Below are 25,451 nucleotides of genomic sequence, written 5' to 3'. Positions count from 1 at the left end.
ATTAGACATAGTAAGTCATGTATTTGTGGTGGAAAAAGGGATGTTTATCCTAAGGAATCGGGAAAATCAGCCAACAACGATAGTGGTATAATATCTGGATCCATTTAAAGACAATATGTACATAAAGACCCATGGTTTCCATAGTTTTTTCTTTTTCTTCTGTAAAATATCCTAAAATTAGTGCAAATAAATCCAAGTGTCCAAAAAAGAAATTTGCCACTCAAAAAGGTTGTTAATTGCAGAGTTATCTTCCTGCTCACTGGCTGTATTTAGGGCTGGTCTCCAGACAGAAAAATTACTCTCCTGCAAATAACCACTGGGGTTTCAGGGACCTTGAAGCAATTTCTGGCACCTCTGTGCATGTCACCCCCCTCCTCTCCTGGTAATCTTTACCACCAGTCACCTTTCATTTAAAACAGGACTCCCAGAGGACAGTCTGACACAGAGGTGATGATTTAACTCTTCATGTTTGAAGCATGCTCCATCACTGGCCTTCTAGCCAACATCAGACCGTAAAGGAAGAAAACTTCCCCAGGAATAACTAACTTTTTAGGACCCCGAAAACTTCAAAGAACACCTTCAAATTCAATCCCAACTTCATTTGTGTTCAGTTATGTTCATTTAATATTTCAGATCAATGGCTGTCAATCAGGAAAAAAACCCATCAGGTTGTTCCAGATTCCTGTTAATTTGAAAACGTTTTCACCTCACAGCAATGAGAGAATCAGCTGGCCTCCAGAAGTGTGCAAGCAGTTTTGTCTCATTTAAAGATGTGATACAGCCCAGGGGAGACGCACATAGGATTGAACACCGAAAACAGGCATTCTGGGCATTTATCTATGATTTTAGGGTGAACTGATTAGAATAAAAACACACTTGTGTTGTCTATAGAATTTATATTTTTTATAAATGATGGAACTAATCTTCCTACTTTCCAATCAAGGCATAAAAAGCTCAAATAACTTACTTAAAAAAGGTCTACTGTTTCACATTTAGGAGGATCAGTTGGCAGAAATTCAATATAATATTCATAGGTATGTTTAATTGATTTATAATCACCCAAACTCAACACTGGCTCTGGATAAGGCTTTTTATGCTTTTTGCCACCATAGTTTCTCTTATACACTTCACAGCCTGTTGTCATCCCAGGTCATCAAATACAGGTGCGAGCGGTGTTCAGTTGGTTGTAGGGATGTCCGATGTTATCGGCCTTTATTCCCTAAAAAATTTAATATCGGGAATTATCGGTATGCTTGTTCTGTAGGCTTCAGCATTTCCGAGCCTGCATGAACGCAGCATGGGACGTTTACGGGCGCGCGCTTGATGACGTATAACAACAACAACTACACGCTAGACTGGTTGGTTGCTAACCGTGGCTAACAAGCTTGCTCGCCCGGTGCATGAGATGTCTGTGGTTTGGAACTATTTGAAAGTGTGCCCTACAAATTGTAAATTTGCAATTTGCAATGACTGCAAAGCGTTGGTTATGGGAGGAGGAAACAAGGCGTCTTCCTTTAATACATCAAATTTGATAACCCACCTCAAGAAGAATCATGTGGAGTTACACGCTACATTTGTGCAGCAAAGTGATGAAAAGAAGCAACAGCCGACACCGAAAACAAGCACACAGTTAAAGAGTCAACTGATATATGACAAGGACCACCCCAGACGGAGAGCGTTCGATCTGAAAATCATGGAGTGCATCGCACTGGATAACCAGCCTTTTTCTATTGTTCAAGATACCGGATTCACCAAACTTGTGGAGTTCCTCGAGCCGCTCTATGCCATGCCCAGTCGCAAGTATTTCTCAGACGAGTGCTTACCCGCATTGTACAGTATTGCAGCCATGTCAAGAAGCTAATTTCTGGTGCTGTATCAATTAGCTTCACTACAGATATCTGGTCTTCAAGCATTACCCAGGTTAGCATGTTGAGTTTGACTGCACAATGGCTAGATGAGGACTTTGTGTTGAAAAAGGCTGTACTTCATTCTCAAGAGTGCCGTGGGTCTCACACCTCACACATTTTTCCATACCTTAAGTTGAAGTTGTTCTCTTATTTTGTACAGACAGTGTTTACTGTCATGGAAAGCCATGTTGCATTTATGTATGCATCCAGTGGGGCATCACAATAAAATTAGGCATAATGTGTTAATTCCACAATAGGAGATATGTTATGTTGTTACCTAACAGTTTTGGTGTAAAAAGCCTGCATATATCGGTATCGGGTGATATCGGTATCGGAAATTGAGAGTTGGACAATATCGGAATATCGGATATCGGCAGAAAAGCCAACATCGAGCATCCCTTCACTGCTGGATGCCACTAAATCCTAAACACTACTAATTCAACCCAGTCCTAATTAGAACAAACTTTATCGATCCAAACAGATCGCACAAATATTCCCGTAAAAGGATCTGGGAAACATAAGATTGCCACAGAGAAAAGTGTGTGTGTGTGTGTGTGTGTGTGTGTGTGTGTGTGTGTGTGTGTGTGTGTGTGTGTGTGTTAGTTACCCGTCTGGTTAGGGGTACCAGTCTCGCTGCCCACGCTGCCATTCTCCTGTTGGGCCAACAGGGTTTTCAGGATAACTTGGGTGGCCCCAAGACGAGGCAACGTGACGTGGGTCAGGTGGGGGAGAGAGTTCTTCTTAGCAAACAACTGGCTGGTTTCCCGTCGCTTGCGCAGGAAGCCGCCCTCAGGGAACAGCACTATCCATTTCCTGTCGCGACTGTGGTAGTATTTGTCTAGGTGATCTTTCAGGTAGATCAGCTGCTTGTCTCTGTAAGCTTTACCCTGTAGGAACAAAGGAAATGTGTTAAGAAAATAAACAACGTAAGCTTCATAGTTTAATCTGTTATTAGGTCGCAGGTGACAAAGTTATGGCACTATAGTTTCAGTTGTTTCAGATCATCAGTACTCAGTCTTAAAACTAGGTGACTACATTCAAAACAAGTGCGATTATCTCAAGAACAGTTTCTTTATTTGCCCTGAGGAAAAAGTTATTGAGGGTAAATGCTAATTAATTAACTTGATAAGACTGATGCTTTGTGTTGGCATACCAACAACTAAACAAATGAAAACAGCCTAACACAAATGAGAAGTTAGATGTAGTAACACTGTGGAGCACTCAGAGCAGCATTAGTGGGACCACTGAAATGGATGCAAAACATGATGGCCTTGACAACATTAAGAGCATTAGCAGTGATGGGACGAGGAGGAGCAGGATTGATTTTTAGTTATGCCCGGTCAGAAGCCATTTTAAATGCATTAGCATAGTCGGTCTGGACTCTGTTATGTGTCATGTGAGCACATGTGCAGCCGTATGTGGTAAAACTGCTTTCAACACACTGAAAATGGCTAAATATCAGCATTGTTTTACCAAAACAAAAATCAGGGAAGAATTAATCTTTGCTGCAGCTACAAAGTTTTTGATTCCCAGAGAGAGACGGAGAGAGAAAGGCATTTAAACACATCACAAACCTATACACGACCTTGAGACTGCTGCTGTGGGTTTTACTGCAGCTTTATGTGATTTGAAAGAAATGTTCCCCACAATGTTGCTATCAGAGTCAGACTAAGTACCTCTCCTGCTTTCTCAATGTCACAACAATATCACTTTTTAAAAATTAATAATGTTTTGCATTTGGACTTCATCAGACGGTTTTATCCATCGCTGAAAGTCTTAGGCCACCCGTCTCTCAAGTGAGCGACCCGCTCAGCTGCGTTTCAGCTTAGCTCTCACATGCTTTCATGAGGTGGAACCAAGGACACTCGGTCGCCAGTTTATTAGGTACACCCAGCTCAAACTAATGGAGTCGAAAACAGTTCTGCAATAACTCCTACCTTCATGAAGGTTGTAATGTTCAGGTTTTTTTTTTTAAAACTCTTACAGAAGAAAGGTGTTGATTCAACTTGACAACCCTTATTTTGGAGGCTGACGTTTGTGATACAGCTGAATTGTATTTGGTTTTATACTGAGAGGTGTTTTTACATCGATATAAATGAGGTGGATGAAATGTAAGAAAAATCCATCAGTATAAAGGAATACAATTCAACAGCACCACAAACTGCAGCCTCCAAAATGACCATAAAGTTGAATGAACACGTTCAACAAAGGCTGAACATTACACCCTCTGTAAGGGTATTTACTGTTTCATTATTGTTTTAGCTAGGTGTACATGCATTAGCCACTGGTTAGAGGAGTAATCACAGTGAACGCTCCAGATCAATTAATTTAAATGAGGATGCTCAACTTACCAAGTAACATTAGATATTGGTTGTATATATATCTGAAATATACATTTTATATCATAAATATTTAATTCAGGTGTAGAGGTATGCAGACTTAAACACTTTAATGTGCACATTTTAAATGTATCTGAATAATATATTTGGAGAAAAAAATAACACTTTCACATCTTTCTTATCACCTGCAGCCATTTATGCAGGGCAAACACTAGGCTTTTTTTCTTCTCTTCATCCAAGCTGCAAATGCTTAAATGACATCTCATCCCTATAATTTCCTCTCATGGAAATTTTGTTTTTTCACTTGTTGGCCAGATGAGTCCATGTGACCCCTTATCTAGTGAACACTTATGTTTCTATGCCCCAAATCATATGTTTGTAATCGTGCTACAAAGTAATCTGACACTTATTTAGTTGTCAGATGTGCAAAATTGCTCTAATTTGAAGGATCTGGTGGAGAACACCAACACTACCAAGGAAAAAAGTTAAATTACAGCCCTGTACCACAAGTAAATGCTACTGCCATCAAAGCCTGCTGTGTTGTGCTGTGCATAATGATATTGGAGACATGTCTGCCAGCCTGAGTGGACAGCAGATGCTTGGAAGGCTAGGGCAGATGCTTGCTGCGCTGTGTGGATGTGTGAAGTATTCTGGGGAAGGATGTCAAGAACGCACATGCAAGAATGCCAGAGGGGACCACAGAAAGGATGGCAGAAATGAGGGAGCCTGCTCGGGCCTTCCACCACAGCCCGTCTGGCTGTTAGCAGGCTCAGGGTGCATCACCCTCGGCACAGTGCCTGATGTGAAATTCCATGGCAAAGCATTTGCATGACCTAAAAAACATGTAATTCCCTTTTGCCACTGCTGTGGTGTTTCTGCAGCTAAAAATGTGAAAAGTGAAGGGGAAAAAAGTGAGAGAAGGATGTGTTGGACGGGCTTTTCATTAATTGTTCCGACAAAACAAATCAACAGAGACAATCTATCAGCAGTGCTGTCATTTAATGTGAAGTAATGATATTTTTCAATCTTTGTCCTATTTGAGGTGCCAACATGTCCTGTTTAGCCCCAGAGAGAAAATATGGGAAAAAAGCTTATTACCGACATCTAATACATCAAATATACACAAACTGATTTATCATATATTATCATATAAATATTTTCTGGTTTCTTTAGTCCTCTATGACAGTAAATTGAATATCTTTCGGTTGTGGACAAAACGTTTGAGGGGACAGTCCTTGGGCTTTGGGAAACAGCGATCAGCATTATTTCACTATTTTATGACATTTATTTAGACAAAACAACAATTAAATGATAATGAAAATAATCTTTTTTTGCAGCCGTAAACTGATATATTGTGACACATAGCAGTACAGTCAGGGGAATACATCGAATTTATTTGATTATTTAGATTTCCAATAAACTGCGACATGAATAGTTAGACTACTTTCGCACTTAAGTTTGCCCCTGACTCTGGGTGTCTCGTATTGTACATAATGGTGACATCTAACATCACAAGAGAGACAGACTGAGGAAAAAAAATACTCTGCAAACGTATCTATGCGCTCGGTTTGTTCGTGTGTTGACACAATATTATCTCTGGATATGAGAGGTGAAACGCAGGAGTCGGCTGAACTGTTTGCAGATTCAAATTCATTCAGCCTGCTTCTATTTGATGGGCAGCTAATGCTAGCTAGCCAGCTGTCTGCAAATATCAGGCTGATGTCAAGAAGAACCCAAACAGCAGGAGCAGATTCATTAGTGTGCAGACTTTTTGGGCTCTATCTGTGCTGAGACTGATTAATTAAGTGGACGTCCATACTCTCACAACTTAGTTGAAGGACCTGATACTGACAGCTTAATGGTATTTCTTTGAGTATGCATAACAATGACAGCTTTGCAGGGTTGCAGGAGACTGTGTTGGACACAAAGTCCTACAAAATAATATTTCATAGTTTTGTGTATTATGCAGGAAAAAATCTTTTACAATTGTGAAATGACTCCAAACCTGAAAATAATTAAATAAATAAAAGAAACAAAAAAAATAAGATTTTAGTTTGGTCCAGTCATATAAGACATACAAATAAGATATCCCATTACTTTGTGAGTGGATCCACCCAATTTTATGATATTTTTCCATTTACTATGGATCTACAGTGACTCATTCTTCCCTCACACCACTTGTATAATATTCCAGGAATTCCCCTTTGCCTTGCAGGCTCCAAACGTAGGCCTGTCAAGAGTAGGCTGCTCTGTTCCAGCTGCCCCCTCAACAAAAGGGTCAGTCTGACCCAGCGGGCCTAAGCAGCCCTCCCACACTACTGTCCACTGCTGTTATCCTTCTCATAAGAGGCCGTAGGAAACCCACAAACGTATCTGCTGTCCAGCTGGGACAAACAGATGTGTAGCGACTCCACTTTTGCAGAGCGCAGAAAATGAAGCCAGCAGGAGCCGGAGGTTGAAAGGGTTGGGTTATGGCTTAAAAGGTCTATATTTTAATCCAGAGGCCTTCAGGGAAAGACAAGGTGCTGACATGTGAGGGATAATAGTAATTCACCTCCCAGTGACAACTGTTGATGTAGCCCTGAGGGTAGTTTAGCAAATAAAACACACCCAGAGTAGGGCAGGTTAATGTTTAACTTCTGGTGGCTAACTGACCGATCATAATACATAAACAAACAAACAAACAAACAAACAAACAAACAAACAAACAAACATGTTAAACAACCAACATATCACCCCGTAAACCTACTAAGTCTGGTGCCAATTGTTGGTCTCTTACCTGTCTGATGAAGAAGTCCCCATGGATCAGGGACACTAGGCCAAAGTTGGTGTATTTGAACACATGGTCCATCAACCACATCATTTTTCGTACCACCTGAAAAAGGGAAGAGAAAAAAGACAAATGTAAACAAACTAATTTTGCTCAATCCCTCAAAAAAGCACACGACTTGGGCTTTTGGTGCCAGAGCCCAAAACTGATACAGCCCCTCTGAGCACTACCACCCTCATGACCTGCACCAGTGCAGCTTTGGCTTACTGTCTTTTCAGTGCTAAGAGGATAAACTGGGCCAGGGATGCAGTTGTTGAGGCGGATCATGTCATCACGTTTGCGGGTGCGCGCAGCTCGGCAGCTCCAGTGCAATGCCAGCCGCAGCCAAAAAAAAACAACAACAAAACACAGCTGCCCCCACTATCCCAGAAATTTACAGCCAGACTCCTGGATGATTTGTACAGGGTGGCAAGACAGCAAGCTACGTGTTTGTGTAATTGATTCTTTGAGGGGAAAAGTGACAGGCTTGACTTCCAGGATGTGGACAGATAATGTGACGTCGCTCTCCTGATGTTCTGTTTTCAAACTCACTTCTGCTGCAGACGATATTTAGTTATTTTTGTGTTTGATTGACGCACATCTGGTTAATAACATAATAATAAAGTGTAGTGGCCACATGTTAACCTTGGCAATTAAACAAGCAGCTGAGCTGATTAATACAGAGGACAAAAACTGATTGATCAGTCAACAAAGTGACATTACAATCTAGAGTTGTACCCTCTGTAGTGTGCTCTGCTGCAGTTTTGGGCCAGTCAGATGTTCGAATTAATGCTGAAAATGTTCAATATTGAACTTTTTCTCTTTGTTACAGCCTTATGACCACACAATGCAAGCACCCTCCCAAAAGCTTTCATAATGCTTCATCGCTTTCATGGCTCCAATTCTCTCTGTAATAGCCAATTTTGTGTGTCAACGTATCTGTTTTTATGGTATTGTCAGACAACTATGTGGACCTTGTAGGAGTATGTGACGTGTAATTTCCGATGGATATATGTTATGTAAAATAAACAAGCGTAAAACAGAGGTAGGGGTGTGTGCAATGACGTTTAGACACGTTTCGCTTCCTTGCCTGTTGAAAATTATCAGTGTGAAAGAATGCAAATCAGCCGCCGCTCGACTCTTTGCACATCTGTTGTCGGCTGCCTCAGAGTGCTCGAAACTCGCGTTCTGTAATTTGAATGCAGCAAACCACAGCATTGTATTGCGCCGTCCTTCCGTCTCTACTCTGTTGACTGTTTTGACTTGAAAAACGGATCATCCCCATCACTTTGGCTCTCTCCTGTTCTACAAAAAGATCTCCCTTCCTGCCATGTTGACTGTTAAAAGGCTATTTGTTAAAAGGGTCAAAAGCAGTAAATAAATCATAAATAATAAATCGTAAATAACTTTTAAATAAGTAAATAACCCACGAATGTATTAAATATCATAACCGGCCAACTAACCGCGTGAGATAATCCAAAGTGGATCTTCCTGTTAATTTGAATTGAACATTGCTTTTGTAAACACTTCACTTCTTGCAAGTATCATCTGGCTAAACAAACTGACAATTAAGACATTGGCTAACCTCTGACAAACATCCTTAAAACAAACATACTCAACTCCCAGACTCCCAGGGTTTTTAGAGCAACGTGTGCAATTTTAACAGCAACCCCTTATTTATGGTGACAGACACGCACAAACACGATCAGACAGCCTCCTGTTTTGCAAAACACAGGCGGTGCTAAGTGCCCTGTAGGTCCAAAATACTGCATGGCCTCTATTTACACTGATGTGCCCCAGTTCGACCTCAACACTGTTATATTCTTGATATTCCTAAAAAGGATACAATGAGGTAATACATTTGTCTCTCTTCTTACCGTGCCCTTGTCTTGCAGGCACATCATGAGGGTGCACACATCTCCTGTGGATTGGTGGTTGACGATGACCATGGCTTCTTCTTCGGAGATGGGCCCTACGTCATCACCCCACTCTGTTACTGCAAGGCAAAGTAAACACACACCTTATAGTTTAACGGGCTGCGCAAAATAATATCTTTTGAATATGTCCCTGTGGTTTTCTTGTAAACAGAGTTTGTGTTCATCACCAAAACTGTGTGAATCTTTGCGGTGTTAAATGCGATAAAATCATGCATTGTTTACATCCATGTTTACTAGCTGATAGTCTTTTTTACTGCCTTATTTGGTGCATTATTACGTTTCCTGGCTCGTTACCGCTGCCAACGGTATCGGTGAAATGTGTGTCTCCTTATTTCCCCATTGTGCTACTACTGGTCAAAGACTCAACCAGGTACCTTCTGCAAAAATGCACTCAAATAATAAATGTTTTTTTATGTGCATGTAGATCTGAATCTTCTTTAAAATACACACCACAGCAACCACATAAACCACAGCATATATCAGCAACAACATATATCAGCTTTATTATTGAAGTGCAGCAGTTAATAAGAAACAATCTGCTCCTTAATTCAGATCCACAGTAAAACTTTATCCACCAAGGTTCAGTGAAAACTGTTAAAAAGGGTTTTAAAAAGGTGTCATGCTAAGTAATAAACATACAGTGGGAACAAAAACAAACCCATTAGTGAAGTCTGCTTTAAACACCATGGAATGTGAGATAGGTGTGGTTCATTGTTTCAACACAATTAAAATAGAGTGAGGTAAGCCATCTCTGGTTCACACACTGAAATCCAATCTGTCTGTGTGTAGGTAAGTGTAAGTACGCCCCTCAATTCTGCTGCCTCCCTCCCTCTCAGATTGATTTAAAAAATGCATCAGAGACTCAAAGGACAGTGCCTTTCGACAGCCTGGCCTTGACACTGACCGGTGTGACTGACAGACTGACCACGGCAGTGTAACAGGAATAGCTAGCTGGTAGTCAGAGCTAATGAGCCGTGAGAAGTTGTTGTCAGACTACGTGTCTTTTACACGCTTTTACATTCACTTGAAGCAAATGCACGGCTATTTGTATGTGTTGTGTGGTCTGTGCGTGAGATTGAGGTAAACATTGCAGTCTGGTGGTGTTTTTACAGCCGTCTAAAGCACAAGTCCGAGACGCTGTGCCAGAATAGAAAAAAAAACAAGTTGAGGTTTAGCAAAAACTAGCATAAATTCCTGTGAATGATGCGTCTCGATCAGTTTACATTTGAAAATAAGCGCAGCAATTTCACTCAAAGTGGGGGCTGGGGGAGGTCAGCCGCCCACCTCTGATAAGAGGGCGTTAACCCTCTTTTTAAATAAAGCCATGACGTAAAGTAGTCCCAAATGATCGACTCTATGTCAGCAGGTCATGGCGTGTAAAACCACTTTCAACCTGTAAAATGCAGGTTTTCATAAATTTGGTAAGAATGTCAATATTAAACACCAGCATTGATGTGTTTCATCAAAGCACAGCCATACATTTAGGGCCTGTCTTCACGAATACGCGGCCTCACCTAATACGATGTCGTTTCGAAAAAAATTTCCGTAAACACAGCGTCGTTTCTAGAAATATCTGCGTCCACACGGATTCACTGAAATGACCCAAAACGATGTAGTACATATGCCAGGCCTGTATGTGGCGCTGCCACGACAATACACTAAAACCGGAAGAGAAGCCATGGGGCATGCGCTGTTTACAAACAAGTAGTAGTAGTCCGCCATTATTGTTGTTGTTGTTATGATGCGTCTAGCGGCGGCGGCTGAGGTTAAAGGCTAGAGAGGCGGGGCTAATACGTCATTGTTTCAGAAAAAAACAGTTTTCGCCGTCCAGACGACTCCAGGCAATCCGGCCTTTTCGGATTTTCCCACTATGGGACCCGTTTCCAAAAAATACCGTATCCGTCTGGACACGAGGCTGATACGATAAAGTATTTATCCGGATTCGAGAAGAACGTATTCGTGGAGACAGGCCCTTTGTTCACATCTCAACATGTGTAAGTGTGGAGTACCTCCTTAAGTAAATGGTATATCCGTTAAAACCGACTGACTGCCCCCCCGCTGTCTGTCGTTCCTTAATCCACAAGTGTCCCGACACTCCCTGACTACAAACAGCCTGACACCTATCTGATCTGCATGTCCTCCCTGCCTGGATCAGGAGAGCAAACATTTATTTCCATGCTCCTACCCTCTGAGTGGGTTGGGAAAACATTGACACTACGCTGTTAATGTGGACAAATGTGTCTCAGACCAACTCCAGGGGTGGTTTGGGTGATTCTATCGCGTAAAAGGCTGATTTAAAGCTAGATTTTTTTTGGCATTTTTACTGTATTACATTAGTCATCATGTGTATTTACTGATGCTGAAAGGGGATGTTGACTATGTGGTTTGAAAGGAGAAGTGAGGTTCAGGAAATGGTATCACAACCACTTTCACCATTGACCACTGAGCAGAGCAGAGGAAACACTAAGAAAAAACATTTCCATACATAGTTCAGTGTGCGGATATATATGTGGTTTCTGATACAGCCACAAGGTGTACGAGCTGTGGCATACTTGATACATGACCCCAGTTTCTTGAGTGACAATAACATCTCAGGATATGACATTTTAGCACAATCATTTCCACTTAGTATCAGAAGTTCATTTATTTTTAGTAAACAACACAGCAGGTTTTTGACAAAGATCACAGTCTGAATATCCTCAGTTTAAAACGTAATCATGAGGCTTTGTGACGTCAACACACAGCATCAGTGGACCTGTTTGTATGGTAGCTCCCAGCCTTTTTTTTTGATAAGCAGTAGTTTATGTCTACATCCTGCTACAACAGGACATCAGGCTTATTTGCATGCCTACGATCCATAAATAATGCTTCCTTTTTCAGTGAAAACACATATAGCTTCCATGTTAGGCTGGGAACAGAACCAGGGCTTTGTTCGCTGTCAAAGTGATAAAAATAATACAAAGCAGAATGTAGCTGCAAGCTGCAGTTCTTTGGGCCAAGTACAGGCACATCAAGCAGGGTACACTGCACACAGGTACATCGAGGTCTTATCTACCCACAGAACAATTTTGATCATGATCCGACAAAATGTTGCGGAGATGTGACTCATTTCCTGTTTTTGTGACTTTACAGCCAGCTTCCCTCGAATGTCACAGCCAAACAGTTTGGATTAATACATTTAAAGCTGCATGTTGACGAGTAAGAGTGTAAAGATTAACAGAATATAAGGAAACACATTCAACAGGCTGAGATACAGTGCAGCAACACTAATATGCAACCAAAGATGTAACCAATTCTTTGAGAAATTCTGCAAAAATCAAACCAGACCTTTCCAAGAAACTGTGTGCTTGTGAACCAACTCGAGTCTGCCAGCTCGCTACGTTCTCCAATCACATTGATCGATCTGTTTCTTGGCTAAATGTCCACACTGAAGGAAACGTCAGACAACTCAATAATAAAATTGCTGTTGACACCACAAACCTCGCTTGTAATTCAAGACGTAAACGTGCGCCCTGAGGGTAACGTTACACACGGTCTGCAGTCAGTCAGAGGCGACTGGCGTTAGCAGAAAGATAGGGGAGCATTAGCATTAACACTACTTCCACAGCACACTGGCCCCGAACTCCTCCCAGTTGAAGGAAATATATAAAACCATGTTTTATTTTAAAAAATGTAGCACCCAGTCATCTGCATTTGAATGAAACATCTAACTGATTTAAGGACTAGCTAAGGTAATCACAGCCTATGGGAGTCTACTATGTGTCAACCCTTTCTACATTTTATAATTCAGTGATAATGTGTTTCCACTTCTACCAAACAATAGCCTGTGTCTCTATCAGCACCTACAGGAGTGGATCTCCAGTGGCTCTCTGTGCTTTCTCCCCTGATTTACATCGTCAGGGCTCAGAGCATATAGGCTACTTTACAAACCATTCACCTGTATCTGATTGTTGATTGGATACACACAGACGCTGCAACAAAAGGAGGAACACAGCTGTGAGATGAGGGCGTGACAACAATAGCCCTCCTGTGGAACACGTGAGCTTCCTTTGCAATTAAAAAATGCTCTTCACACATGAGCTCTGCACATTAACAGAGAACACAAGGAGATGAAAAGATTTAGCTGGGCTGCAATGGTTAAGTGGGAATCCCTGTAGTTCTGGGCGGATTTGACCAACTCTACTTCTGTGTAATGCAAAATGTTGCATCAGTCAGGCCTTAGGGTGCAGAGTGTGCGAGCGCTTCCTCTCTATGGGGGAGTTAACATTAGGATTGCTGGCAGATAAAGATAAATCAGAATTGTTTTTAGACGCCAAGTTTAAAATTTAATCAAGCAAGAAACATGACACCAACGCATTACCAGACAGCTACAAGACGTAGGACTGACATATTTAGTTCATGACAAAACGTTAAAAAAGGATCCCAGAACAACACAAGCTCGTACTGCCCAAATCTGACAATTAGTCATATAGAATATTTGGGGGAAAATATAAAAAAAAACACCTTTAGAAAAGAGATCTTTTTACTACACACAACATGTCACATTGTGATTGAAGATGATAAATGTCAGGTTTTGTTGTCAGTCTCACAGAATCAAAGAATAAAAGGTGGAGAGGAAAAAGCTGTTGCAATTGCAACTTCTCCACTGACAGCAATCTCAAAAGACCAGCATGCTTTGCAGATATGGTTTCAGTTTGGGCGTGAGGGAAAGCTTCTACACTTTCTGCTTTTACCGCTGCTCCGTCTTTACACACTAAAAAAAAAGCACCAAGGTCATTCACACTGGCTGGGAAATACAGGAAGTCATTACACAAAGTAAGAGTACACAAAGACAGCTGTGGGAAATCACAACAGTTTTCACAAGGAGCAGCAGCCTTGGCACGGTCGGTGTCAGCAGTGTAGTAGCCCAGCGAACCATGTGGCCACAGTCATGAGAAAAGGCTGAACATGGACCGAAACAGTCGTGGTACAAAATGGTGACAAAGGATCCGTCAGTGCAGCACACAACACAAACAAGATGCTAAAGAGAGTTTTAATGCAACGGCTAAAATCTGTTCGCATCTATTATGTATCAGGTGGGCACATATCCGAGTACAGTAGGTCTTTTATGGTAAAAAAAAACAGTGCAATTATATGTAAGTTTAGACTCCACTGAATGGGGTGTAAGATCTGCTGTCACAATCCCAGGAGAAGAAGCATTTCAAGCAACCCGTCAGATTAACCATTTCTGCATTGATCACAGTAAAAGGCTAAGTCATTTCCCTGACAGGTTAGTTTACGATGACAAAAGGTTGCAAGCTGGTCTGAAATTCAAACCCACTGTGTGTACCTGCTGCTAGCTATTCAGCATGTTCAAAATGAGATTTAGTCATGTAATGCTAATGCACAACTTATTCATTCAGCAGTTCATTAGCAGATGTTGGAGGAGACACTCAACGGTCGCAAGCATGAACAATAATTGCACATATTTAATGCAGGAAGCACACTTATACTGTTTATTGTATTATATTACAGTTACGGATAGGAAAGCCACTTAAGTAGCCAATGAGCTCATTAACTGCGGTATGGTGCATGTATTGACAGAGATATAACATGTTAATCATTGTTCCTTCCATCTTCTTTAATGCACTCTGCATCATTTTCTAAACCACAGCCGACAACACAGGTTGGACGGAGAGGGACAAGTTGTTGGCATGTTCAATTTAGGCCTTTGTTTCACCTCCTGTCCTCCGGAGAATAAGATCAAACCTCATGAGCACAGGAATCGAGAGCATACTTGGAGAGAAATGACACATCTGTGACACCTGACAGGGTTGTGTGGGGTGTAGGTACCCTGAAGGCAATGTCATTTCATAAGGAGCATGCCTTCATGCTCGCTGAAGTCCCCACTGTTGCGGGAGACGAACATAAATGATATCACAGAGATGGGTCATCTGTCAGAGAGAATACATTAGGGAAATTGTCTTTGAGAGATGACACAGTTAGCGCAGCAGGATGACAGCTATGCTGCAGGCACACTGTCTAATCCGGTATTGGTGGTCAGCTAAACGATGTACAGCTGACCTTGCCGCCCATCTACACTTTTTTGTTTCTTTCTCTCTAGAGGAGGAGAGAGATGTGGCAAGGCATCGCACCACCTCCTATATAAAATGTGATTGTCCACACCTGAGTGTGGCCAAAGACCGACACTGCCAAACCCGTAGAAAAGGACATTTTCATTGATAGTCAAAGCTTTCTGGTTACTGGGTCAACTGGGTAAAGAGTGCTGATTAATAGTAGTAAATTAATGCCAGCAACATAATGATGAAAGCTCAGGTCACGATTACTCACTTTTTTATAAAAGACATTAGCAGCCAAAATATGAAGCTGTTTCTGTTCTTACAATAAACCTCATCTTCAGTTAAAAGGGACAATGGTTGTAGAAGAAGTAGCCAAGGACACAGACAGTAGTACTCATGGTCAGAGCTGGGCAGATATTAGCTGACTGCAGATATTTTGTTACTGGTATACATGTTGGACAACAAGTAAACAACAGAAACGCCAAAAAGTGTTGAAATTACATCGTTTTATGCATCAGAGAGCACTGTTTCAAGTTAAGCTTCAACTGTAAAACCCACACACTCAGTACATACCCTGCTCACCGTTCTTATTAATCACTCACTAATTTAAGGGATTCTTTGTTGTCAGTCTGTGTTTATGAATAAGATTAGGGGTCTTCAGCCTCTCTGAAGCTGTCATAAAGTAAACCAAACTGTTTGACGTTTCATAAAAAGCAAGAATGTCAACGTCCTATATGTCAATCTCATGGTGGCACAAGAGGAATCACCAAAGTCAATAGGATTCATCCTCTGGGGACCACGAACACATGCAGATAGTTTAATGACTGCCCATCCAATAGTTTCTGAGACATTTCAGCCCTGATCCATAGGGCCATGAAATGTCTCAACCATATCTTAAAAGGTTCAAACAGGATTAAGAGTTAAGAGCCATGTGAAACAATTATCACAGCCAAGATCTGACAGTATAGGAACAGACTACATTCAGTCTGTGTTAAGAGCTAACAAGCTTAAGAGTATGCTGCTAGGCTAAATCCAGTTATCACGCACAACCCAGTAGTCCCTGTGTCATGAACTGCCTTTAATTTCTTGCTGTCATTAAAAGCCAAAAGCTCATTTGAACCCCACTGGTTACCTTTAAAAGTTTGTAGTATCAATAACAACACATCAACATTAAAATATGGATTCACCACATAATGAGATGTTCATCCATATCAATAGTCAAGGGAGTGAAACATCAGCCTCCACTTATGCAAACATGTATTAGGGCTTCAGAACAAAAGTGATGCTAATTCCCATTCATGCTATCGCCCTCTCAACTGACCCCACGCTGCAGAGCCATTACTCCCTGCTGGTTCGGCTCCTTCACTTGGGCTACGAGACGTGAGTGCATGTGTATTTCTTACAGTATGTTGTCATGCACTATACACATTAAACTTTTACTGAAGTCTGTATCCTTATCCCTAAATAAAAGCTTTCAAAGTGCACACTGCTAAGGCTGTTAGAGCTGCTTTTTGACAGAAGAGTCTATCACAAGACATACGTTTGTGTCTTCTTCTTGCTTTGCTTTCAGACTTTCTGCCTTTGCATCCATCACAAAGACCCTGACAGCTACATAAACTGCACAAAATACCACAAATGCTCTCAAACAGGAGGCTACCAGACATAACTTGATGATAAACCTGAAGCACTATGGACTTCAGTTGAGGTTGTCACACTGTAAAGAATCAAAGCTGTAAACTGTCTCATTCAAAAACAGGTGCAACAAAGATAATGCAGGACAGACAGGGAGATGTCAATCAAGTACGGCTTGTACACGCCCACACAGTCCACATAATGAGTCTGATCAGCCAAGTAACTGATAACACTTGTGTGGGTGCACCACGGCTGTACAGAGGCTCTAACAAATGAAGAGCAGTTTCCGTCATGGCTCCAGCCCTACCTATTGCTTGGAACATCTGAAATCTGAGCATTTCTGTACCAAAACATTCACAGAAACACTGAAATGAAAGTTATACATAAATGGTTCCAGCCACTCAAATATGATAGTAAACTGAATGTCTTTGGGTTTGGACATGTGGTTGCATAAAAAAAGTTATATTGCAAGGTTATCAACTCAACCTATACTATAATGTTCCCTCTATTTTCTGACATTTTGAAGCCCAAACGATTAGTAAAGGAATTAATAATAAAATGATTACAATGAAAACAAAAACTGCAGACAGTTGGTTCATTTTAAAAGAATAAAAAGGACACAGTGGCATCTAAACACCTCCAACTGGTTGACAAACAGTGGGAGAGAGGAACAGAGAGAGGCGGGGTGGGGCAAGCCGGTGTGTGAGGTGTGTTGTGCGTACACTATAAACATAAGGCTTTAAATAGACCTGGTGATCGACATCGGCCGATACTGCTTCTAGTGATCGGTAATCTGTCTCAAGAACCCTGATCAAAACGCCCTTGTTGCATAGGTCTAATTTTCTGTCAATCAACTACTGGTTTCAGCTCTAAACAATATAATGAAGTATATAATATAATAAAGACAGCAGACTGGAGTCTAAAGTCTGGATACTGTCATATTCATGTATACAAGGACATGAATAATGAGGCGACTCTGTATTTTTATATAAACATCATGTTCTAAATATGATCAAAGACTCGGAAACATAATCCAAAACTGGGAAACAAGTGTGCAATCATGTCTGCAATCTCACAGTCATCATCTTTGATCTCGTCACAGGTACAACAGACCACCCACTCATGGCACACGCAATGAAAACTTAATCCTGCTGGCTTTGGTTCACCTGCTGGTGCCCACTGGTGTGTGTGAGACACTGATCAGGACTCATACAGTTGTGCTGCTTTTGTCAACAACAAGGAAAGGGTCAGGTCAAATGACAATACAAGTAATCACATGACTATAATGCCACTAAATATACTACAACTCGTGTGCTGTCCATCAAACTTTTTTTTTTTTTAGTAATTTCAGGACGATTCATTCCTGACGCACGAAACCAACAATTCTCTGAAATGTAGTTCTCATATAATCAAGTTTAATCCGGCAAAGTGGGCTAACGAATTGTAATTACCATAATTTGTTGCACCAATGACAGAGTGCATCTGTGTTTTACTTCTGCTGACACAAACAGAACGGACGCCTCGAAGCTTCAGCAGGACACAATAAACAGCAGCTTGATTAAAATATCATCTCAGGTTGGATGTAAAAGATCGTTATGGGAGTCTGTCCACAGTCTGTGGGTCTTGATGTTACAGCAATATGTTAAAATGTTATAGCTTTCTGCTCTTGGAATAATCGTGAAGACTTTGAGGAAATTTAATAAAAAACTAATCTCTCAAAAACAGAGTAGAGGTCACATGGTGCCCCAACAATGACCTGAAGTGTCACACACATCTTCAACCGGTGTAGGTACCAGATGCTCGGCCTGTAAGGACCCCGGGCACGTCTACCACCGGCAGCACAGAAGATCAATACAGTCGCCACAGTTTTAAGGTAGGCTCCCAAGATTAGTTTGACCAATTCAGTATCCGAGTAAATGTTAATTATGGTCACAATCTCCCCTTCTCTTCCTTAGTTATGGCGCTGTAAAATGACCAGACGTCACAGTGAAGTTGACCATCATCATTTTATCCTTTAAGACATTTGTGTGAAACTTTGTAAGGAAAGAAATAAGGGTGCAATAGTCTTATAGTTTACTACAATATTATAGATTTTTATACACTATACAATATAATAAAACTACACTTTCTAGAGTCACTCAATGTCCCTCCCACATCTGATTGGTTACACGTCACAAGTAATAGCCTAACCTACTGTTCCCTAACCCAATCATTGCGCTTCAGAGTAAAAACAGCATCCATCTGCTGTAACAGCGGCATTTAAAGTGAATGGTTAGATTTGGTCCGTGGTTCACAAGCGTACCGAACCATGTGTGGCGCTCTGTACACTGCACCACCAGCCAGAAACATGTTTTGTGAGGTTACAGTGACCCTGACCTTTGACCAACAGAATTTAATCAGTTTTATCTTTGAGTCCAACTGGACATTTGTGCCAAATGTGAAGAAATTCCCTGAAGGCCATCCTGAGATATCACGTTCACAAGAATGAGACAGATATATGGATGGATGGATGGATGGATGGATGGATGGATGGATGGACAACCCTGACAACCCAATCCAGCCACGGCCATCGCTGGCATGGAGGAATAATAACATAAAACAGACTGGGATGGAGTTCATGATGCTGGGCCAGGGTTCTTTAATAAAATGAGTGTTTTAGTTACGGATGAATGACTTAAACACATGTGAGTCTGACCTCGCTCACCGAGAGACTGAGCCGAGCTCCAGCAGTTGTCATTATTACATTTCTACAAGAACAACGGGGTGGAGATCAGAGTATTCAAGACATCCTAAAACATCTATGGCCAACATTTCTGTAGCAGTCACAGATGAGCTACATGAATGTGCTTAATTGCTTCTCACGAGTTAACCTTATTGCAGAGTGCCTGAAACGTCTTTCCTCTGATCGAATATCGCAGCCTGTCTTTGATATCAGACCAAGAAAATCAACACCTAACCAGAGACTAGAGAGTCTGAAAGTCTGAAAAGCTTCTTGTGCAGATCCCTGTGTATTTAATTAGGCAAAAACATCCATCAGTCCTGCTGTAGACATGTAGAGTGCAGCTTGAGTTTGAAGTTAAGAGTTCAAGAAACATTTAATGATACACAACTGAGAATAGCAGTGTGTGTTCCCCTCACACTACCATAGTCTCACCTTCACCTTTTACTTAATGATTCAAACTAATCCGCTATGAGAAGCTTGAGATTTAACCTCCAAACCAGGCGTGGTTAAGTCTAGAAAGACTCCCTACAAATCATCATGCGTCTTTTTGACTGCACCAGTGATAAAGAATATACAGTATATGGCACCACTCGCACTGATAAGGTGTTCGTGCATTATCTACAAAAGCACCATTGTTCTGCTTCTCCAGTGGAGGTGATGCAACATCCTTCATCACTGATAGTTAACCAAAGCTCAGCCTCCAGACTGCAGTGTGTCAGGCTGTGAATGAGTATCCCCGTTTCCTTGACACACATCAAGCCTTTCTTGAGTGCAAGAGCAGGCTGAACAAAACAGCAATACAAAATGTACGTTTTATCTGGAACTTGGCCAAAAAAAAAAAGAATATTTGTCTTTATACAAGTTATGAATAAAACACACGCGGGAATCTTTGCAAACTCGGAAAATCAACAAACATTTATTTGCCAATATTAGAGTAGAGTAAGTAGAGTCGCTTCACCCTGACCTTCCGAGCATGAAGGAGAAACTACAGTGGCTGCAAAAGAACATTTCTATGCTTCTATCTAAAGCCAGTATTTGGTTTGTTCCTTCTGAGCTACTGTAACAAACATAGCATTTCAACATGGCTGACCAGCAGTGTCTGTAGATATAAACAGCTCATTCTACGGTAACAAAAACCTACCGATTACTATATTCAGTTGATTATCTGCTGTTAAAAAACATACCTATTCATATTCCCTTTCTTCCAATAGATCCTACTAAATGTTACCCACTGGATCTTTAACAAGAATTACACTGAATCACACTGTGTTGGTCAGTAGTCAGCTGTCTGCATATCAAATCGTTTGCACTTGAAAACAGCAGACATCTACACACACAGACTTTGCAGCTCTTACTTAGGAAGAACGGGCGGGGGGGGGGAGAATATGTGCAGTAAGCGTGACAGTAAAGCTGTGACCTTGGACAAAAACTAGAGCATCTAAATTATATGTGTTATCCAGATTGAAAGGTCATTCAAACAGTGTAGGGGACCGGTGGTTACACAGGACTGCCTTGTGAGGGAAAGGTAACGGGGCTGATCGACCTGTCCATGTCAAAGTGTCCTTGAGTGTGGGTCACAACACTGATGCTCACACATGCTTCAGGACTACTGCCCCTGAATCTTGACCCCTCCACTAAAAACTGTTTATATAATGCTACGTTTACATCGACAGTGTTTGTTGTTCCGTACTGATTTACCACTCAGATCTCATTTTTCTGTCAGACAGTTTTTTTGAAATGGGGCCAATATCTGACAGCAGTCGGGCACAAGTCATCCTTATGAGCTGACCCACATGTGGCAAACAACAATACCAAAGATTTACCACTTGGCATGTTTGTGCAGAAGTATACAATTAAAATGCAGAGCTCTTTACGTGAGTGTGTACGGCATGTCGTCATGCTGCTGCACAGCATCATATCTGGCATTATCATACATAACACAGTGTAACTCACTGTAAAATTAAACATTACTCCATAGTCGCTTCTTTTATTCGAGTCTGTGACTTCTTTAAAGTTAATTTTAAGGCTCTTGACTTTGTGTTACACTCACATTATTCCGTCAGCCATCTTTCATACCTCACTGTGGTTTTACTGCATTAAAGTGAAATTTAAAAATGATTATGTGGCCTGACTGTTCCTTAGTAACTGTAGCTGCAAAAGTTCATCACTTCTACAATGTTCAGACTAAGGTCACAGCAGCTCAAGTTGTGTCTGTGTCAGAACAAGGAGCACAAATGGAAAAGACCAAAATCTACATTAAAAGTGTACAATCTTGTCACACAGATGTGTCACACTTGCAGAGAGAGAAACCATTGGATCTGCTAGTGTGTGCTAGGTGCAAACGGCAGTGTATGTTACATCTGATTTGAACTTTAGTCACCATTCACATGACACAGCCTTATGGTGTCTCACTTCTAAACCCAAGTCAATCAAGGTGTGTAACGCACATTGCTCAGCAGAAGACCAGGTGTTCTATAGGCTGAACGCTTTGCATTATTAATCAGGACGCCGTGTTGCTCCCCATGTTCACCACTTAGTAATTTGTAAGCATTTTGCTCCCAGCTCTGTGCAACCAAACACCGCTGACTGCCCGAATCAGTTCAAGATATTCAACCAGCCAGTTGAAAGGAACCAACACACACTTAACGATATCCTGCTGTTCTTCTAACGTGTCAGTTTGTCTCTGTACATAACACCAAAACAATTCCCGTGCCTTGACTGTACTTAGTAAATAGACTTATAATTAGGGCCACAACCAACAGTTATTTATCATCAATTAATCTGTCGACATTTTTCTGAATTAGTTTATGAAATGTGTAAAACCAAATCCAAATGCAATCCCTTTCACTGACTTATGCCCAATTCATGAGAAAGCACTAATAGGGCAGTGGGATACCAACACACACTGGTCCTTAGTCATCAGTTGGGGATCAACAAGCCGCAGTTTGTGCCTCTCATGCATTCACATTGGGAATCACAGAGGTGACGTTCTCTCAGAAATATATATCCAAGAGCCCAGAAGGCTCTTCTAACCATCTGGGGAAGTATTTTATATATATATATATATATATATATATATATATTCAAGTTTTTTTTTAACCCAGGTGGCTAGAAGAGTCTTTGGGGATGTTTGGAATACCTTAAGAACCGAAGTAAGTGTTGCTAAATGACCTTCTGGGCGTTTCAGTGAAACACTTATCCCTGTAGATACATGATGCACAAACTGGGGATGAGGAGCAACTTTACCGGTTTTAAAACATCAGCTAGCTAGTCCAGCATGCAAATATATATCTGCATGCGAGGCAGCATATGGAACAATGGCAATGTGTACTCATAAACTATCTTACCTGTATAACCTGCGATCCAGCCCCATGAAGACACCATGGCCAGCAACCATTTGAACATGACTCCTTCAATGTGCCAAAACGTGGAGCTGTCCCATATTCTCAGCGGCTGCAGGAGCAGCAGGTATAAGCAGTAGGATGGGATGGCTACACAGTTGTTGAGGAACATAAACACAAAACGAAGCACAGCCTTGAGCAGAACCCAGCCCAGTTTGCCGGCCCCGTCCAAGAGCTGTGCCATCCTGATAGACACCGTCTGTAAAGAGAGACACAGCAGCAGTTAGTAAGAGGAGTCGTGTGTGTACACAACGTTATCTGTAATATATCCAGTGGTGTGGTTGTGCCTAGGGGGAAGTGGGCATGCTCTTAATTTAAGCCCCCAATTTTGTTTAAAGTCCAGCAACTAAACACCCAGTGTCGTACACAGTGACATCATGTGGGGCTCCTCTAGCATATTTAGCTCAGCAGGATTCCCACATCGTCACTTAACTTTAGCTGCTTGACTTCCGGTAGCAAGGATCATTATGTAACTAACAGGAGGGTTTTTCCAGATGTTGCATTAAATACTAACCCACAGTCAGACAACTACGTGCCTTTACTTCGCCATGCTAGGGACGAAAAATCTCCCAGAACACCACTGAAGGATGCTCATCCATCAGAGGGGGATACACAATCCGTACACCCTGCACATACACACCACTCAATACATTGTAAACAAACGGATGCTCTGGGCCGGGCCACAAATCCTACAGTAAGAAACCACACACACACACAACACACACACACACACACACACACACACACACACTCTGGAAACAGGAGGAGTGAGTCTGCCGCTAACCGGTTGAGGGTGAGGCTGTTTAGTGGAATCTAAACGTAACACACAATATCTATCTGATCACCAATCAACAAGGAATCGATCCTCAACTGTGTGTTTCTCTCTCATTCGTGACATCCTGCTCGCTAGCTTGCACAGCTTACCTTTTTTTTAAAAAATTTTTTTAAGCAAACAACGTTACGTGCAAAGACACCAGACCATAAAAGGACCAGTCGCACGTCGGGACGTTTGCTTCAGCACTTCCAGACGAGCAAGACACGCTAGCAAGCAGCAGCAGGAGGAGTTAGCATAACGGGAACTGATGTTTTTAAAGAAATGTGGCCGGTGTGCACACACACACACACACACACACACACACACACACACACACAAAAATAAAGGTTTTACTCGAAGGCTGGTGCAATATCCGTGTGCCTCATCCAGAATATAGTCCGACCCTTCACTAATGTAGTAAGGAGGAGGAGGAGGAGGAAGAGGAGGGGGAATAAAAAGTCTGCCAGCTCCTGTTACTCACCCACTTAATGTCTCTGAAGCATCCGAGGACGACCGGAGGTGTAAGCTAATTGCTGGAGCGAGATATAAAACTGTGTCACGTGCAGCTAACCCCCTAAACGGTTACGTTAGCGGTTTTCTTTTTGCTCGTGGACATGGTCCAACCCATCAGACCTGTGGACCGCGGAGGGAAAATGTCTCACAACCGTTACAACAACACGATAAAGCTGCACCCATTTAGCTAACGGGTTGTTTTTGTTGTTGTTTTCTTCTTCTTCTTTCTTTCTTTTTCTTTTTCTTCTTCTTCTTTCTTTCTTGTTGCTCGGGCACGGTGAACCCCCGGCGGGCACCGTTAGCTCGCTAGCTAGCTAGCAAGCAACTCCACTCGAGCGTCGCTGGCTCCATCTCAGGCAGAGACACCGGGATAACTCCACTGATGCATCATCATCATCATCACCGCCATCTTCATCTTCATCACCGCCACCATCATCATCATCTTCATCACCGCCGCCGTCGTCGAGTTAGCTACGTTAGCTACCGAGCTCCCATTAGCAGCAGCGGTTCGGGGCCGGAGCTCGCTCTCTCTCTCTCGCGCTCTCTCTCTCTCTCTCTCTCTCTTCTCGCGCTTTCTTCTTCTCTTTTTGTGTCTTTCTTTTTTCGTTTTTTTTGTGTTTTTTTTTTGGTTTCTCTCTCTCTGGTCTCTCTCTCTCCTCTCTCTCTCTCTCTCGCTCTCTCTCTCTCTCTCTCTCTCTCTCTCTCTCTCTCTCTCTCTCTCTCTCGCTCTCTCTCTCTCTCTCTCTCTCTCTCTCTCTCTCTCTCTCTCTCTCTCTCTCTCTCTCTCTCTCTCTCCCCCTCCCTCCTCCCTCCGTTGGGATCAGCGCCGTTAATTAAACAAACGCTGCCACCGCGCGCAGTTGATCGGTGAGCGGCGGGTTTGTGTCGTTGTCTCGAGGCCGGTCGGAGCCGTTATCTTCCTCCGGAGCGTCAATGTGCACGAGACATCCAACCGAGCCAGAGCGGAAGTGAGTCCTCTTCGCCTTCACAATAAAAGCGGTTTTTTAAAACTTTATTTAATTATAATATAATATGATATATATATATATAATAATTTTACAATTAAAGAATACGATCTATTTTATTATTTATTCCCCACTACCTCCTGCTGTAACCCGAGCAGTCTGCCGTATCAATCACATTTGTATACAAAGCTGTATACAGTGTACATACAACTCTTATTCTTTATATTCTTTATATTTTGTGTTTTTTTATTCTGTTTTTATTTAATTTGTATTTTCTTATCTGTTGTGTTGTATCTGGAGCTGCTGTAGCCAGTGAATTTCCCCAGTGTGGGATCAATAAAGTCTATCTTGTG

General features: G+C 41.8%; 1 protein-coding gene across 2 annotated transcripts in view; it reads right to left on the bottom strand.

The window, feature by feature from the left end:
- lpgat1 (lysophosphatidylglycerol acyltransferase 1) overlaps positions 1 to 24,691 on the bottom strand; it is a 49,707-nt gene extending 25,016 nt beyond the window's left edge. Inside the window, exons 1-5 of one of the 2 annotated variants that reach the window (XM_051408783.1) lie at positions 24,102 to 24,691; positions 22,753 to 23,005; positions 8,933 to 9,051; positions 7,026 to 7,121; positions 2,515 to 2,794 (exon numbers count right to left, since the gene is read on the bottom strand). In XM_051408783.1, the coding sequence (XP_051264743.1) occupies positions 2,515 to 2,794; positions 7,026 to 7,121; positions 8,933 to 9,051; positions 22,753 to 22,990 (733 nt within the window). In that variant the 5' untranslated portion in view covers positions 22,991 to 23,005; positions 24,102 to 24,691. Of the gene's footprint in view, positions 1 to 2,514; positions 2,795 to 7,025; positions 7,122 to 8,932; positions 9,052 to 22,752; positions 23,006 to 23,730; positions 23,914 to 24,101 lie in introns of those variants that run through there. The other variant, XM_051408784.1, reaches the window with a different exon arrangement.
- Between the last annotated feature and the right edge of the window lie 760 nt (positions 24,692 to 25,451).

This window comes from Dicentrarchus labrax, unplaced genomic scaffold (genome assembly GCF_905237075.1).
Source record: "Dicentrarchus labrax unplaced genomic scaffold, dlabrax2021, whole genome shotgun sequence".
Classification (NCBI taxonomy): domain Eukaryota; kingdom Metazoa; phylum Chordata; class Actinopteri; family Moronidae; genus Dicentrarchus; species Dicentrarchus labrax.
This window is presented reverse-complemented; position numbering and strand designations above follow the sequence as displayed.